General features: G+C 38.1%; 1 protein-coding gene across 2 annotated transcripts in view; it reads right to left on the bottom strand.

The window, feature by feature from the left end:
* Positions 1 to 16876, bottom strand: part of LOC145684172 (transmembrane protein 41A-like) — a 64112-nt gene that overhangs the window by 21338 nt on the left and 25898 nt on the right. For both annotated transcript variants that reach the window (XM_081756176.1, XM_081756168.1), the window contains one exon: positions 4368 to 4506. In XM_081756176.1, the coding sequence (XP_081612302.1) occupies positions 4368 to 4506 (139 nt within the window). The remainder of the gene's footprint in view (positions 1 to 4367; positions 4507 to 16876) is intronic.

The following is a 16876-nucleotide window of genomic DNA, read 5'->3' on the forward strand; positions in this document are numbered from 1 at the left end:
ATCTACGCATTGGTTTGTGTCGCGTAAATTGTATGTAGAAAAAAATACTTTTGCGCTATAAAACACTGTATGTAATATGGTCAGCGTACTGCCTTTGACGAGGAAGATTTGGGTCGACACTCATGTGTTTCGGATTCCACATTTAACTGTAAATCCACGTTTGATACAGCTTCAGTGTTGAAAAAGAACGTTCTATCTTAAGTTTCCTACTTTCATATTGGTTTATATGTTGTAATTTTGACATGCTAATTATGTTATATAGAAAGAGTGAAGAAAAGCACTAGATCGAGAATCGAACACATCTCCGGCTTACTGTGCCGATGCGTTAACCATTACCCTACCCAGTCCACTCCCTTAGCCATACATTCTATCATTCTTAAAAACGGTGCTCAATCATTCAGACCACATGGACTGCTTCACACTGTGTATGACTGAATTCGCACTTATATAGGAATTGGTGTAATATAAAATCTGTCATTTCCTCCATTTATCATATATAATGCTGATTACCTACAAATCGATAAGCATGTTCTTTATTCTTTTTTCTCTGTCATCTTTCACGAAAGTAGAGATAAGATCGTCAGTTCCAGGAATACTCGAAGTATTTATGCTGTCCCACTTACACCCATTTCACTTCGCGAAACATCAAGAACGGTCTTTAGTTCTGGATTTACGAACAGATACGAGGGCGGTGTGAAAAGTTCTCGGCCTGACAATGAAAGACTGCGAATTTCAGTCCAAAAATTATTTTATTTTTCGACATAATCTCCCTTAACTTCAATACGGTTGGTCCAGCGTTTCTCTAACATCAGTATTCCTTCCCGGAAGTGAGAGTCTGGAAGATTATGAAAATAGTAATCAACGACCCTCTCAACTTCTTCATTCGATGTGAAGCGCTTCCCAGAAAGAAATGTCTTCAAGTTTGGGAACAGATAGATGTCCGATGGTGGTGCCAAATCAGGAGAATATGGGGATGGCCGAGCAAATCGTACCCCAAATTCCGCAGTTTTCCCATCGCTAACGCACCCTTGTGCACACGTGCGTTGTCCTGGTGAAAGATGATTTTTTTCTTCTTCAAGCCAGTCCTCTTCTCGCGAATTTTGGTATTCAGCTGGTCAAGAAGGTTGGAGTAATATTCGCCTGTAATTGTTCTCCCTTTTGCAAGGTAATCAATTAACAGGATTCCTTTCACATTTCAAAACACACTGGCCATGACCTTTCCGGCCGATACGATCGTCTTCGCTTTCTTCAGCGCTGCACCACTGGCTTCCACCCACTGCCTGGACTGCTGTTTCCATTTCTGGCGTGTAGTGGTGAACCCATGTCTCATTCATTGTCACAAATCGCCGCACAAAATCGGTCGGATCCCTTTTGAATCGGTCCAAAGATTGCTGCGAAAATAGTTTTCGCATTTGCTTTTGGTCAGCAACTGCAAATGCGGCACCCATTTTGCGCAGAGCTTTCGCATCCCTAGTTCTTTGTGTAAGATGTTTCACTCCCGTTCATCCGATATCCCCACACTCTCAGCTATCTCACTCACATTCATTTGTCTGTCGTCCAACACGATATCATGCACTTTTTCGATTGTTTCCGGTGTGGTTGCAATTTTCGGCCTTCCTTCACGTGGGTTATCTTCGAGGGATATGCGACCATGTTTAAATTCAGCTGCTCACTTTCTAACGATTGACATGGAAGAAGCAGAGTCCCCGTAAACTTTTGTCAACTTCGGATGCATTTCTGCAGGGGTTAATACATCCAAAACGAAAAATTTGATTACCGCACGATATTCAAGTTTATCCATTTTCACAACTAGCACGCAAGATGTCTAACTGAACAATGCCTGCACACAAACTACTTGAGAGAACAAGTTGACACTTGTTATACGAACAACTGAAAAGCGCCCCCAGGAAAGAACAATAAAATTTTGCTGATTGGAGTGCCATCTATGGGTCACACCGAGAACTTTTCACCCCGCCCTCGTATATATACACCCTATTAATGGGTTTTGCCCACAAAGGTGTACGAATGAGTTATTTCTTTCTTTTCTTTATTACATTTTGCAAAATGAGTTCGAATCGCATTTGTTATAAATCTGCTGCAGATAGTCTCTAGAAATAATCAAAACGTATTTCCCACACTCCCTGTAGTCCAAACCTGGCTTCATGTCATTCTTTTTCTATTCCAATCTTTTTTTCATCAAAGCCAGGAATGACAAAGTCATCAAGGCTTGAAGTCATCGAACAAGTCAGCAAGGAGCAAGTACAGAAGGACCTTTCCAAAAATAGCTTCCAGTATGTCTTTGACGATTGGAAAAACCGCTGGGACAAATGCATCACTGGGAATTACTTTGAGAAAGACAGACCATCACGCATATGAGGATGAATAAATGTGTGTTGAATCGCGTTCGTACATTGACTGATTTTCTTAAAGTCACTTGAAAAAATGAAAACTTTAACGTTAAACGATTATGTCTTTTAGGCTAAATATGTCTTTTAGGCTAAATGTCTTAGGCTAAATGTCTTTTAGGCTAAATGTCTTTTAGGCTAAATATGTCTTTTAGGCTAAACGATGTGAATGGTTATGAAGTAACTGGTGAAACGAAAATGTGGGAAGAAATGGGAGAACCCTGAGAAAGCCCACGGACACGATCTTGTTTACGACAAACTAACATGGTCTGAGACTGAACCAGGAACACCCAAACCAGAGGTGAGCGCTCTACCACCGAGCCACCGTGCTCTCTTTATGTGACTGGAGAGTATTAGATAATAACTTTATTTTCTTATTGTAAAGTTCTGCGCTTAAATGACAACGATGAACTTATTTACTATCAGTGAAAACATTCTTAATATGTGTGTGATTTAAATGCTGGTATACTGGAACATAGCTCGATCTACCTCCTTTAATAAACGCATATACTATATTTTCCACATCATCAGTAAAACTTTAAATATTAAAATAAACAAAAATTGTAGCAGGCTGTTGCGTTTAGTCGAAAAATAAAAATATGTAAAATGTTTGTTAATAAAATCTCTGTTTTAAAATAGCAATAGGTTCGTGAGATACTCGTAACGGGTTGACCTTGGCGATACCTGTGGTGGAAGTGCGCGAGCTTCCGCTGTGTGTCGCTAGTTGTCGCTGCAGCCAGCTGCTTGCTGCTCAGCCAGCGGACGGCGTATTTTCACCTAGGTACTGAAGGAGTAGAGTTCGAAACATGATAATGGGAATTGTGAAATGGAGGTGGTGATATTTAAATTACGAAGACAGGAAGCAATTGGATTATGGCTATAAGGAGACTGAAGCAGAATTCTGACCACTATATTGCTCAGGAAGAAAAACAGGTTTGGAGACTAAAGAAAAAAAAAAAAGGAAAATAAGAAAGGAAAGAAAATGAATGAAATAGTTTCTGGTATGTATGGTTATTTGTTAAATTAAAATTAAGTTGCTTCCATTTCACTTTCCTTACTGTCTTGTATGAGAAAAGAAAAGAAAAAAAAAGAAATAAAGGAAAGAAAGTTTGAATTGGTCATCTTACGTAACCAGTAAATGCCTTGGTTGGACTATTTGCGAGAAACCTTTTGATGTTTGCTTTTAACTATAAATTTAAATTACAGTAGCTAACCTTGGTCACTCATATTGGGTAGAGAATTCCTATATTATTTAACGTTTCGAAAAGAATACTTTATTGCGTTTAAAGTGGGGATTTTATATCTAAAGATTCTAGTGTTAAACAAATCCTTGAAAAAAAAAAAGTAATGAATGTTACTTTGCACATTGGATGTTCTATTTGATTTACTTCAAAGGAGGACTTTCGTTATTATATTTCGTACATGTTATTTGTTACTGAATTACACAAAATAAAGTTTGTTAGTTGTTATTTGAAATTGGGTTTTGCAGTGATTTGGAACAGATGATAACCTATTCTACCCTTCTATGGTAACTATCGCGCTCACTCGATGTGTGGACGTTAATTGTCAGTACTGGTTGTTTTATTTTTCGGGAATTATTTTGCAGTAAGGGAATTTAATGCTATTTACATACCTAGTGGGTAAAACAGCTAGAACTGGGGATTGGCGGATACATGGAATTATATACGTGTATTTCATTACGCAACAAGGCCTATAACAGAATTTGGACAAGTTACGACCTTAAGACTGAAAGCACTTCCAAACACATTTCCTTCGCATTATCGAAAACTTTCTGCATGGTGGCTAGACAATCAGTTGATAATAGTGAACCATACTACTTCAGTTGACACATTCATTTATCATCCATTGAAGTATCTTATATGTAGTATTTAAAAAAATGGTCGTATATGTAGTATCTTATATGTAGTATATATATAAAAAAAAAACTCGTATACTTCTTACCTACGAGTACAGTTACAAAGAACAGAGGTAGTGGTACACCCACAATTGGTGACGCCATATTTATAAACCAATTTGGTGTCATTGGAAATAACCTTAGGAACAGAAGGAAATAAGGAAGACGATGCTCATTTTCTTGAACCTGAAATTAAAAGATCAATAGAATTTACATAATATACGCTAACAAGTTTTCAAGATAAATAGTTTATATATATATATATATATATATATATATATATATATATATATATATATATATATATATATATATATATATATATATATATATATATATAGGGTAATGGAAGTAAATATCGAACGCCCCTAAATATCGAACACCTTGGTCATTTCGTTAAGAAATAAGAAAACCAAAAACGTTGCGTACTATCTGAAATTTGTGAACACACCCTTCCAAACCTGGCCTTATAAAAATCAATAGCTCGATACGTTTCGATATTAGCGAACGCGGGAAAGTTTCTAGTCTTTAGTTTTGGTGGGAAATTGGAGAAATCGCTATATTTTTTGTAAGGTGCAGCACCGCAGTAATAATCTTTTTCCCTTGTGTGATGGTGTCATTATAAGGTATCCTTTTAATAATACGATGTGTTAATATCAATATATGTATATTTATTTGTTATAAAGTTACTTTTCAGCTATCATCTTATTTGAAGGGAAAAGAAAATAATGTTCGATATTCGAGATCCATTTCGTAATATCGAAATGCCGTTCGATAAAAGAAGTTCCTTTAAGGAAAAGTCTTCTTTTGTATCGAACATTATTGTAATCGGAAGGGCTATTGGTGATTTAAATATTAATTTAACTAAGTTGTTGATTTCTTTTGCACTGAATACCGAGTTTTACACTGAATTGTAAGACATCCACCTTGTATCTGATAGTTCATGGGTTCAAACCGTTATAAAAATATTTCGATTTACCATTTTTAGTAATGTTTCGTCAAAGAGAGCCTATCTAATCGAGGTCTTACGTCGTGCTGATCGCATTATTTCACACTTCTAACCCGGGCTCTTCTTCTCAATGTATAGGCTAGTAACCCAGTTGAAGTTAATCATAAATAATTGTTTACATTTTTGTTGAGTATCCTTAACTACTGCTCAGGATTTGACAATGGGCAAAATTAAGAAACCCAACAAGGAAGGTGTCCCCAAAATCAGAATCAAACCTGTCAGAAAATGAAACCATTCCATTATTCGTTATCTGCCTTGACAAGCTGTGCAGCAGCTTGATGTCCCAAAGGTAGGCATCGAGAACCTTCCAGGTTCCTATCACAACTTTAAACGATAAATTAACTGGGCGTCAGAAGACTAAGATTGCTCTTGGCCGGAAGCCGTTCCTGAGCCCACAAGAATGAGAGGGAATTTCTGAATGGGTAATGAACATGGCAAAGAGAGGATTTCCGTTTAAGAAAAGTAATTTACTGGACACTGTTCAGGAAATTGTACAGTCTTTAGGAAGAAGCACATCGTTCAAGCATGGAAGACCAGGAAAAATTTGATTCAGGTGTTTTATGGGAAGACATCCTTGTCTATCTCAGAAGAAGGTTGAAACTACTAGCAAGGGCAGGGCTGCGGTTTTGGAAGAGAGAATGCGCAGCTGGTTTGCTGAACTTTAGAGCTATCTTGAATCTGAGGGATTAAGTGTAATAATGGAAGACCCAAGAAGGATCCTCAACGCAGACAAAACAAACTTTCTGTTCCACATGGTTTCAGGAAAGTACCTTGCTGTGAGAGAAGTACAGCGTCAAATTACAGCAACATCTAAAGAAAAAGAGGGCATAACAGTACTTGGCAATTTCTGTGCTGACGGGTGTTGCGCCCAAACCATGATTATCTACAGCAATATACGACATAAGCAAATTATGAAGAAGAATGTACCTGAGCTATGGATCTATGAAAAAACAGAAACTGGCTGAATGAAGACTACAACATTTTTGACTTACCTCCAACGGTTTAGTTTATGGCTAGACACTGAGAAAATCACACTTCCTGTTATTCTCTTTCTTGATGGGCACAGGAATCATCTATCACTTCAAGTCAGTGGATATTGTCACGATCATCAAATACTGGTGTATTGTCTTTTCCCCAATGCCACTCATCTTCTGTAACCAGCAGATGTAGGCGTATTTTCACCCTTGAAACGAGCATTGAAGAATGTTCTTTAGGACTAGAAAATCAAAACTCTCGGTAACGAAGGTAAATTTTGCACCCCAATTGAAGAAAGTTTGTAATGATGCCGTCAAACCAGAAATTGTGAAAAGCGCATTTCGTAAGTGTGGCCTTTATCCATTGAGTCCTGCTGCTGTGGACTATACGAAGTGTGTGGACGATATTCGGAAGATCCCAGTGGGAAAACGATAGCAAGAGAGTGACTAGAGTACCCCTTCATTTTCTCAACAAAAGTTTCCTACTCCTCATCATAAACTGAAGTTCGTGCTTCATGATCTGGAAGAATGCATGCCTCCTCGTGTTCTTAATATGTTCCGTGACAAACTAAGACGTGACGAAGAGGAACAGAGTGATGGTGATTCAGATTTGGATGCTTATTGGAAAAGTGTTAAAACCCGGTACAGTGTGACACATGAAACTAAATTGGCTGATAAAAACTAAACAACAAATGATTGAAGCTCAGAAGAAGAAAACGAAGAGTAAGAAAGTGATAATCGTGAATTCACATGGCATAATAAACGCTTAAATGTGTACGCACCTTCACCCAAGAAGGATCTTCTAGGTGCCATCATTTCGGAAACTGGAGTAAAAATTCACAAGTCGAAATATTGCATAAAGATGAGATTGCTTCGGAATTATTATGCTCGCCTTCCTCAAGTAGTAGTGACAATTTTTTAAAGAGTTTCTCGAACTTCCTGAAGCCACGGAGAAACCCCAACAATTTAGGCTGAAGAAAGTGTATGCAATATCTTGCGAGGAATGCCGGAAAGAACCGAATAAGAAGAAAGGCAACCAAAAAGATTAACGTAAGATGCTCCTCTCTGTGCTGAATAGTGACGATATGAAACAAACATTTTGTAGCTTAGAACATTTTAATATGTATTCCTCTTTGTGTCTGCTATTTTAGTTTATATTTGAGTTATTGCAATGTGTTTACAATGAAACTACATCCATATTATCCTTAAAGTGAACTTGTTTAAAAATAAAATATTCTGTTTCTATATTTAAACCCCGCTCTTCAATATGTAAAACAGCCTGTTCGATAATTAAAACCTCGTTGATCGATATATAACAAAACCCGTTCGATACATGAAGTAATACAACTTTGCTATTTAAATGTTCTTCAAATTTCAAAATTGTTAATTATAATTGTCATAAAAGGTTGGTTTCAACCAATAAATAACACCTTCACAGTTTTATCGCTAAAACAGTGCTCTGTTCCTCACTGATAGAAAATAATGATTAAATATTCATAGGAATGTCCTTAAGTGTTCGATATATAGTGCCATAACCCTATATATTGCAAGGATCCCCACATCACAACAGACGCACGTGTCAACTCAACACGTGTTATTATTTACAAACAACATAGCAGACAGCAAGCCAACGCGGAAGGACACCGAGGAACACCGAAAGCAGACGGACCTCACGAAAGCACCCGAGGAGGACAAATAAAAGGAGGAACACCGAGGGACCCAGCATCAGTCGTCCAACTGATCAAATCACCTACACCACCCTGAGGTCGCACTGGACTAGGGGACACCCATCCTTCCCGAGGTCGCACTGGACTAGGGAACCTTTCAACAACAAAGCCTTGCGAAGCTGCCTTGAGCTGAGGGGGCTATCCTTCCAAACCCATCGAACCGGCAGGTGCCTTGGAGACTGCCTTGAGAGAAGGGGCACCGTGCAAAACACCTATACTCATCAACTTGGACATTAACAAGGAAACAGCATTATTATCTTTGTAATCAAAGGCGTATTGTATTTATCAAAATTTATAATAAATTGGTGAAGGGATAAACTCTCGGACCATTATTGACTCTACCAAAAACATTACATGGTGATAGGCACCGGAGTTTTGTACGGGGCGCTCTTTTTATTAACTTTTTTAACAGGCACAAGGTCAGTATCAGAATCTATTTTATCTAGGTTTTACTATCAAAATTCTAAATTTAATTATCAAATATTTCTCTCTTCCTTTCCTTAAGTGCGATTTATGCCGGAAACTAGATCGGGTAAACAGACATATAGATCAGGAGAGAATAACACAAATATGACAGAGGGTGCATCCAATTTATCCTTTAATATGCCACATTTAACGAAGTATGCGGGACACGTGCACGAGGACCCGGACAGGTGTTTTATGCTATTCGACCATATGGCAGCAATGCAGGCATGGTCACCGGCTAAGAAGAAGGAAATTCTACCAATATATTTACAAGACACGGCACTAGATCTCGTATTACAGCTTAAAAATCAAAATCAATTTGACACAATGACATATGACAATCTAAAATCTAAGTTAGTAGCTTTATGTAGACCAAAGGTCCCATCATACAAAGCAGAGCAGGAATTATTCGAGGTACAGCAAGGAATGGACGAGCCAATAGACTCGTACTTTTTACGTAAACTTCGAGCAATAAGGCAGTTATTACCGGAAGCGACTGAAGAACAAAAGATTCACCATTTATCTTTGGGTTTGCAGAGGGATTTCCTTAATAAGATAGCATTAGAAAGGTTTGCAACGGTAGAAGCGCTACAGAATAAATTAAACACACTGGAAGCAGCTAATGACCTTTTAAGGAAAAGAGAACACGCAGAGCTATCACAAAAATTACATATGTTATACGGCCAGAATAATATACCTAACCTGCATAATACATCCTATGGCCTATCAACCGAGCCAAAGTCAATATATCATGGACAACAGTTATACCATCATACCTATCCTGTGCAGATGCAACCAGTTACACAACCAATGAACACCTATATACCTGGATATCAACAACAAAATAATATTTCCATGGCAATTCCTCAACCCAACCATCAAGAAATTCAAACCTCAAGCCAGGAACCTAAGACCGTTCCCCACCCAGAGCAAAATCCTCCACAAAGTGACCTGTCTACCTTGGCCAATAAAATGGCAGAATTGTCGCTAGTGATAGCCCAGACGAATTATAGAAGCCATCCGAGGAATAGGAAACAGGGAAACAGGAGGAGAAATAACAATAACAACGGGAAGAACAATCAGCAGAATACGGAAGACCAAATTTTGGTGTGCGCAATATGCCGGAAGCGAGGCCATGGGGCATCTAATTGCTACAAGCGTCAAAAAAACGCATAAGGCAGCCCCTTGACAAGGGGGCCGATAGTTACCATCACACGGAACGAGGAGACCCAAAAGAAACCGACACAAATTACGAAATTCCTGTAACAAACGAACAATCAGAACAATTGGCAGAAAGACGGGAAAATATTGCATTAGAGGACGAAAATAACAGGTCGCATTTAACAATTAAAACTAAATTAGGCCTTCAAAATGCGATAATTGATACAGGAAGTACTGTTTCCCTATGGCCCACCCAAATCGTTCCCCCTGGAACAGATATAATTCCATTTCAGACAATAATAAAAGGAATTTCAGGCAATAACATTCATTTGAACCAAATAGCATTAATAAAATTTAAAATAGGACAGACCACATTCACTCATTACTTTAGAGTAATTGACAAGACAATGCCAATAATCATAGGAATCGATTTTCTCCAACGTTCGCATTCCACCATAGATTTAAACAAGAACACAATCTCGTTTTTTAAACGACCGAGGAAACCGCAATTACCAGTTCAAAGTACAGAGAATACATTGTCAGCTTTAACAACTCAGATAATATCGCAGACGGATCACAATTGTTTATATCTGACTAAGCAAATAACTTTGCCTCCAAGATCGCATACATATGTACAAGTAGCAGGAAAGAAAAAAATAGCTGACAGAGAATTCCTATATGTATCATTGCTTCCTGGATTACGCGAGAAATATAACTTAAATGCCCTCGATCAAAAGATAGAAACAAGCAAAATGGTAATGTTAATTTCTAATCCAAATGGCAAGAGCGTAACTATGAAGAGAAACACGCCAGTGGCGGCTCTTGAGGAAGGGCACGAAATTTCTTTTAACGCCCTAGAAGAACCAGATTTCTTTGAAAAGGCATATCAATTCAAAACGAAAGAGGAAACAGAAGAACGTTTAAAATACACAAAAACACTTTTCAATAAAGAGCTCTTTGACGTCAACCCCGACCTGGACAGAAAACAAAAGCAAGCAGTTTATGATTTGTTATTTAAATATAGAGACGTTTTTACATATGCTCCTGATGATATCGGATATTTTAGGGGATATGTTCATAAAATAAGAATTTCTAAGTCTGCCGTATTCCACGACCGCTCCCCACCTATTCCATTACATACTAGAAGTCAAATTGATAAGCAAATTCAAGACCTTATTAAAGCAAACATAATCAGGCCAACTGACAATAATGAATTCTCTTCTCCACTTCTTGTGCTCAAGAAGCCTAATACGAAGGAATTTCGAATAGTTCTCAACCTGCAAAAGTGTAACACTTATACCAAGTATCTGTCGGTACCATTTCAAGCAACAGAGGACGTTCTAAACTCTATAAAGGGGAAAACTTACATAAGCACTGCCGATCTTTCCAATTCCTACTTCCAAATCTTGTTGCATCCTAAGAGCCGTAAATATATGACTTTTGAGCTCAATCATAATAGAAAGTCATACGAATTTTTGAGATGCACAATGGGGGCCAAAACAAGTTCCCAAAGTCTTAGTGTTGCCACGAGAATGATTTTGGAGGGACTACCAGATAGAATTACAAATTTTGCTGACGATCTTGTTACTAGTTCGTATAATTTTCCACAGCACTTGCAGGATTTGGAGTTATTATTCCAGAAGCTTAGGAAACACGATTTTCGAGCATCACCTAAGAAGACCCATATTGGCTATCAGGAACTTAATGTATTAGGACACCTTGTTAGTGGAGAATCTATTAAAATATCTCCAAAAATAGCTAAAAAGATACGAAATTTCAAGAGACCTACTACAAAGCGGATTCTCAAAAGCTTTATAGGCCTATGCTCATATCTTAGGGCCCACATTAAAGACTTTACGTTAAAAATTGAGCCTTTCCAACAATTAGTAACATCCAAATCTAAATTTAAATGGACAGAGAATCACGATGTTCTCTTTGAACAATTAAAAGAAGACATACTAAACGCTCCATCACTTGCTCACTTTGACGACTCGCTAGAAATTCGCGTCTATAGCGATTGCAGTCAAACTCAAGCAGGAGGACTACTCGCCTGCTATGACCCAAAAACTGACACTGAGAAGGTGGTTGCTTATTGTTCCCGGAGGCTAACGAAAAGTGAAGAGAAAGCAAGCACATGGCAAAAAGAGTTGTACGCTCTTATATACACATTGCGCAAATTTCGCTATTTTCTACTAAATAGAAAATTTAACCTATACGTAGACGCAAAGTGTATCGCGACGATGAATAACCAGCCGGACAAAGTCGGGAAGTACACAAGATATAAGTTATTTCTAGCCGATTATGATTTCGATATACAATATTTGCCTGGATCCAAACACCCAGCAGATATAATCAGTAGGCTAGAACAGGCCCAAGATATTAAGAAAGAAGGCGAAAAAGTAGAAAATGACGAAGAAAAAGGGGAGGACTATTATGCTTTTAAATCAAACAGCCTTCATGTTAATACTATAGAAGCAGGAAATAAGGAGCCTTTACCGAATATCGCAAGAGAGCAGCGCAAAGATGAAAATTACAAGGACATCATATCCGTTTTAGAAGGAAGGGAGCCGGAAAAGATTTCCACAGTCAGATCAGCAAGATTTTTTTGTCTTAAAAACGGCATCTTATATCGAAAACAAAACCACCCCGATTATGGATTACTACATCTTTTATGCATACCGAAGTCCTTAGCTAATTTGTGGTTCACAACCTTCCACCGCCAGGCGACCAATCCGCATTTTGGATTTTCAAAATCATACAAGACCGCTATCAAGAAATTTTATATGCCATATCTGAAAAACTATCTTGCTAATAAGATACGCATGTGTACTGATTGCCAACATCTGAAGAAACTAGCACAGAAGAAACAAGCCGAACTCTTACATCACCCGGTGGGCGAGATAGCAACAACATGGATATATGACGAGTTAGGACCCCTACCAAGCAGAGAAGGAAGAAATAAGTACATACTAGTAGCCACGGAATTAGCCACACGATATGTCATTGCAAAGACAGTAGACGCCATAAACGCGGAAAACATAGAGAAATTTTTGGAACATGAAATTATCCTCAAATTTGGAGCTTTTACAACATTATATTGGGACCGACACCCAGTACATGGAGCAACTCGTTTACAAAATTTGGCGCAGAAGTACGATTTCGTCTATAAGTATTCACCCGCATATAACCATGCTTCCATAGGGTTAGTAGAGCAAACTAATAAAATCATACAGAATTGTCTAAAGTTTTTCGTGCAAGAACACCACACGGATTGGGAAAGATGGTTACCGCACGTTATATTTGGTATCAATACGTACGTACAAGGAGGGACCAAATATTCTGCAAGTTTCTTGTTGTTTGGTTATGAACCCAGGACCCCGCCAGAATGTACGCTCGAATCAAGACAACACATACAAATTGACAGAAATAAACTAGCGGCCATCAGGAAGAAAGTACGAGACAACCTGGAACAGGCATATAATAAACAAAAGCAGTTTTACGATAAGCGCCATAGACAGACAACTTATAATCCAGGGGACCTTGTATTGGTATATTATCCCACAAGGAAAATAGGCTTACCCGAACATTTCACAGTTCACTACGACGGCCCGGCACGCATCCTGGAGAAGATTAATTCAAATTTATATCGAGTAGAATTACCGTCTAAATTCAAGGACAGAATTCAAGACATTGCGGTGGATCGTTTAAAACCATTTCACGAAGACCAAACTGAGGGAACAGAAGATTAAAAAGAAAAAGGCACAAATCCAAGAAGAAGAATTTAACAAAATTCCACGTACTCACCCGGAACAGAAGAGGACCTACAACAACAACAACAACAACAACAAAAAAAAAAAAAAAAAAAAAAAAAAAAAAAGATGCACTGACATAAATCCGTACTTCTTGATTTCAACTATAAACTATATCTCATTTTGTTATTTAACTTCGTTACAATTTGAGCTTCCGTTCTCGCAAAATGCAAGATCAACATTTTTTCCTCTTCCTTTTGTTTTAGTTTCAAAAGTCATTAATACTTGCAAGGTCGAAATACAATGCTTTCTTGTCTTCAACATCACTTCTTCTCCTTATACAGGATGTTCATAAGATCAGGCTTTTGATAACATTATACAGAGTGACCAGAAATTCACATACTCTATTTTTTCTTTTTTTAAGAAAAGAAGCTATTAAATTCCAAAGCTGATTCTTCTCTTTTCATTCGTTCTAGTAATAATTAAATTGTGCCTCGCCTTTCGTAAGCCCCGCTACAAAACAAAACTTAACCAATTGGCTAAACATACCTTCACCATTAGGAAGACTCAATTCACTGGCGCCTACTCCACTAATACTACGAAAGAGACTTCACTAATATAGACTACCCATACCGGATGTGACCGATCTTTAATAAACTGATATATTTATTCATCACAGTGATGACACTTCTACCCACTTTGAGGGAAATGATAAACTGTTTTTGATCCTGCTTAGTTGGGAAGGAACTACAGTGTTATTACCATTATGTGTATATTTCACAACAAGTTTTTTCAAAGTGCTATTGGTGTATTATAGTGTTTATAGTGTTTTCTTGTGTATAAACAGTATCCCAAGTGTTTCAGCGTTGGTGCAGTTACCTTTACTAATTACAATTATGTACTTTCTCAAAATAATCTTCCAGATTATTTTTTTTCCAGTGTGGGGGGTGCAAGGATCCCCACATCACAACAGACGCACGTGTCAACTCAACACGTGTTATTATTTACAAACAACATAGCAGACAGCAAGCCAACGCGGAAGGACACCGAGGAACACCGAAAGCAGACGGACCTCACGAAAGCACCCGAGGAGGACAAATAAAAGGAGGAACACCGAGGGACCCAGCATCAGTCGTCCAACTGATCAAATCACCTACACCACCCTGAGGTCGCACTGGACTAGGGGACACCCATCCTTCCCGAGGTCGCACTGGACTAGGGATCCTTTCAACAACAAAGCCTTGCGAAGCTGCCTTGAGCTGAGGGGGCTATCCTTCCAAACCCATCGAACCGGCAGGTGCCTTGGAGACTGCCTTGAGAGAAGGGGCACCGTGCAAAACACCTATACTCATCAACTTGGACATTAACAAGGAAACAGCATTATTATCTTTGTAATCAAAGGCGTATTGTATTTATCAAAATTTATAATAAATTGGTGAAGAGATAAACTCTCGGACCATTATTGACTCTACCAAAAACATTACAATATATATATAAGGTGTTTCAAAAAGAATGACCTGATTTTAGAAGTCCATATGTATTGATAAAAACATACTACAAAAATGGAATAAATTGCAAACCACTCACAAAATCTTAAAGTTCTAGCTGTGCTATTACAAATGCTCTGTGTGACCATCAATAGCAGCACGAACAACATCTAGTCGATACCTAAATTCGTTATAAACTTTACACAATGTATCTGCGTTTACAACAGTTATCTTGCACAAGCATCCTGTCTCTTCAGATTGGCGATACCAACGACGAATGATTTTGGGTGGAGGCAACGTGCTGGACCAAAATCACTGACTCAGTCTTTGCAAACTGCAGTACACAAAACGTCTTCTGTTGAGCGGGCGCCATCTTACTTATGATTGGCTGCAAACTGAGAAAACGAACTGACTGATATCTAACGGCGATTTTCTGAAACTCTAGGTCACGCCCATCAAACAACTCATTTCCTTGCCGGCACGTCCTATGTTCCGTAATTATTATTCTCTTCCAAAATCAGGCCATTCTTTTTAAAATATGGTGTACATATATGATTTAAAAAAAAAAACTACTTATAGCCTAACTAAATTGATTTTTACTAAACCTTTCAGGAGTTTTAATTCTGACATTTTCTTCAGAAAGGGAAAAAAAGAAAATATGGTAGGCATTAGGTGTGCTAGCTGCTCAGTTCATTCTTTTCTGAAGAAGAAAACTATCACCGATCTGAAGCTCATTAAAAAAAAATAAAAAGACATTGGGAAAGACAGATTTAATTCAAACTTTATTAACCAACCCTCGTATATAAAAGGAACAATCTTGAAGCTTTCTTCACCAGTTTGGTATTTTGTACGTTTGTGTTGGTAAGCCTCGCTTCGATTTTCACGGCCATATATGGTCGAGGAACAAGGACTGTTCACGTGATAATAACGCGCTCAGTGAATGTTCCTTTGAGTCTGATTTTCGGGACAATCACTTCCCACCTACGCATTTCCATAACCAAAAGCTTATTGGACAATAATTCTGGTCCCGACGCTAGGAGTGAAAATCGGGATTTTCCCGGTTGACCATATACAAGCCTTGGTTTGCTAACTAGAAGGCTCAGTGTGTGTTTGGTACGCGTGTATGCTTGTCTCTTTGAAGAGCACCCACGAAGGCGAGTGGGGTGCATTACTTTTCAAGAGTAATATACCGGAGTGCTCCCCTTGGAAGGGTCGAGCTTTGCGCATGGAATTGTATTTTTTATAAGTGAAAATTTATTTTTTTTGTAATTTATCGCCAGTTACATTCTACGCATCCGTAGAGAATAAATACTTCAACAGTGCATAGAGATCTCAAGTGAAGTGGTTCATATGTACGTGCGCTTACCTCTATTAGCGGAAAATTAAATTGGGACCTCGAAATTAACCTACGCAGCTCCGAGCTTATCCTGGCCTTAGCCTAAAAACTTTCTGTGGATTTGTTGTCTAGTGGATTCAACCCCAGGACCCGAGTGATATCAGATGACCGATCGAAGATTGACTGTGAGTAAACGAAACATTATTTGTTAGCAAATTTAAATAGCCACCTCGTCGTTAAAGGAAATCAAATGAGATTAAAAATGAAAGGTTAAAACGATTAAAGAATGCCAGACAAAAGTTGTTTGTAATCTTTTAGTGTCATTTTAATTGTATACTTCATATTCAGTAATATTATATTTTTGCACAGTTTAGCCAGGTTTTGTGATTTATATTGCAAGGTAGTTCTCGTTCGTTAATCTTTGTGCTAAACTTAATCACTTACACATATTTCTATATAACGGTACTTATGTTTTGTTGACCCCTGTACCCAGCTTCGGTTTCAATAAGATAGAAGTACGGATGTGATCGTGATCTGCCGTAGTAAAGCTAGGATGAATGCAAATGAATGTTTAGGTTTATAGGATTTTAACAGCGGCAGAAAAACGCGATTACAAAACATCAGTTATAAAACTGTAAATCAATCCCT

Source organism: Thermobia domestica, chromosome 1, assembly GCF_964235325.1.
Source record: "Thermobia domestica chromosome 1, izTheDome1.hap1.1, whole genome shotgun sequence".
NCBI classification, from domain to species: domain Eukaryota; kingdom Metazoa; phylum Arthropoda; class Insecta; order Zygentoma; family Lepismatidae; genus Thermobia; species Thermobia domestica.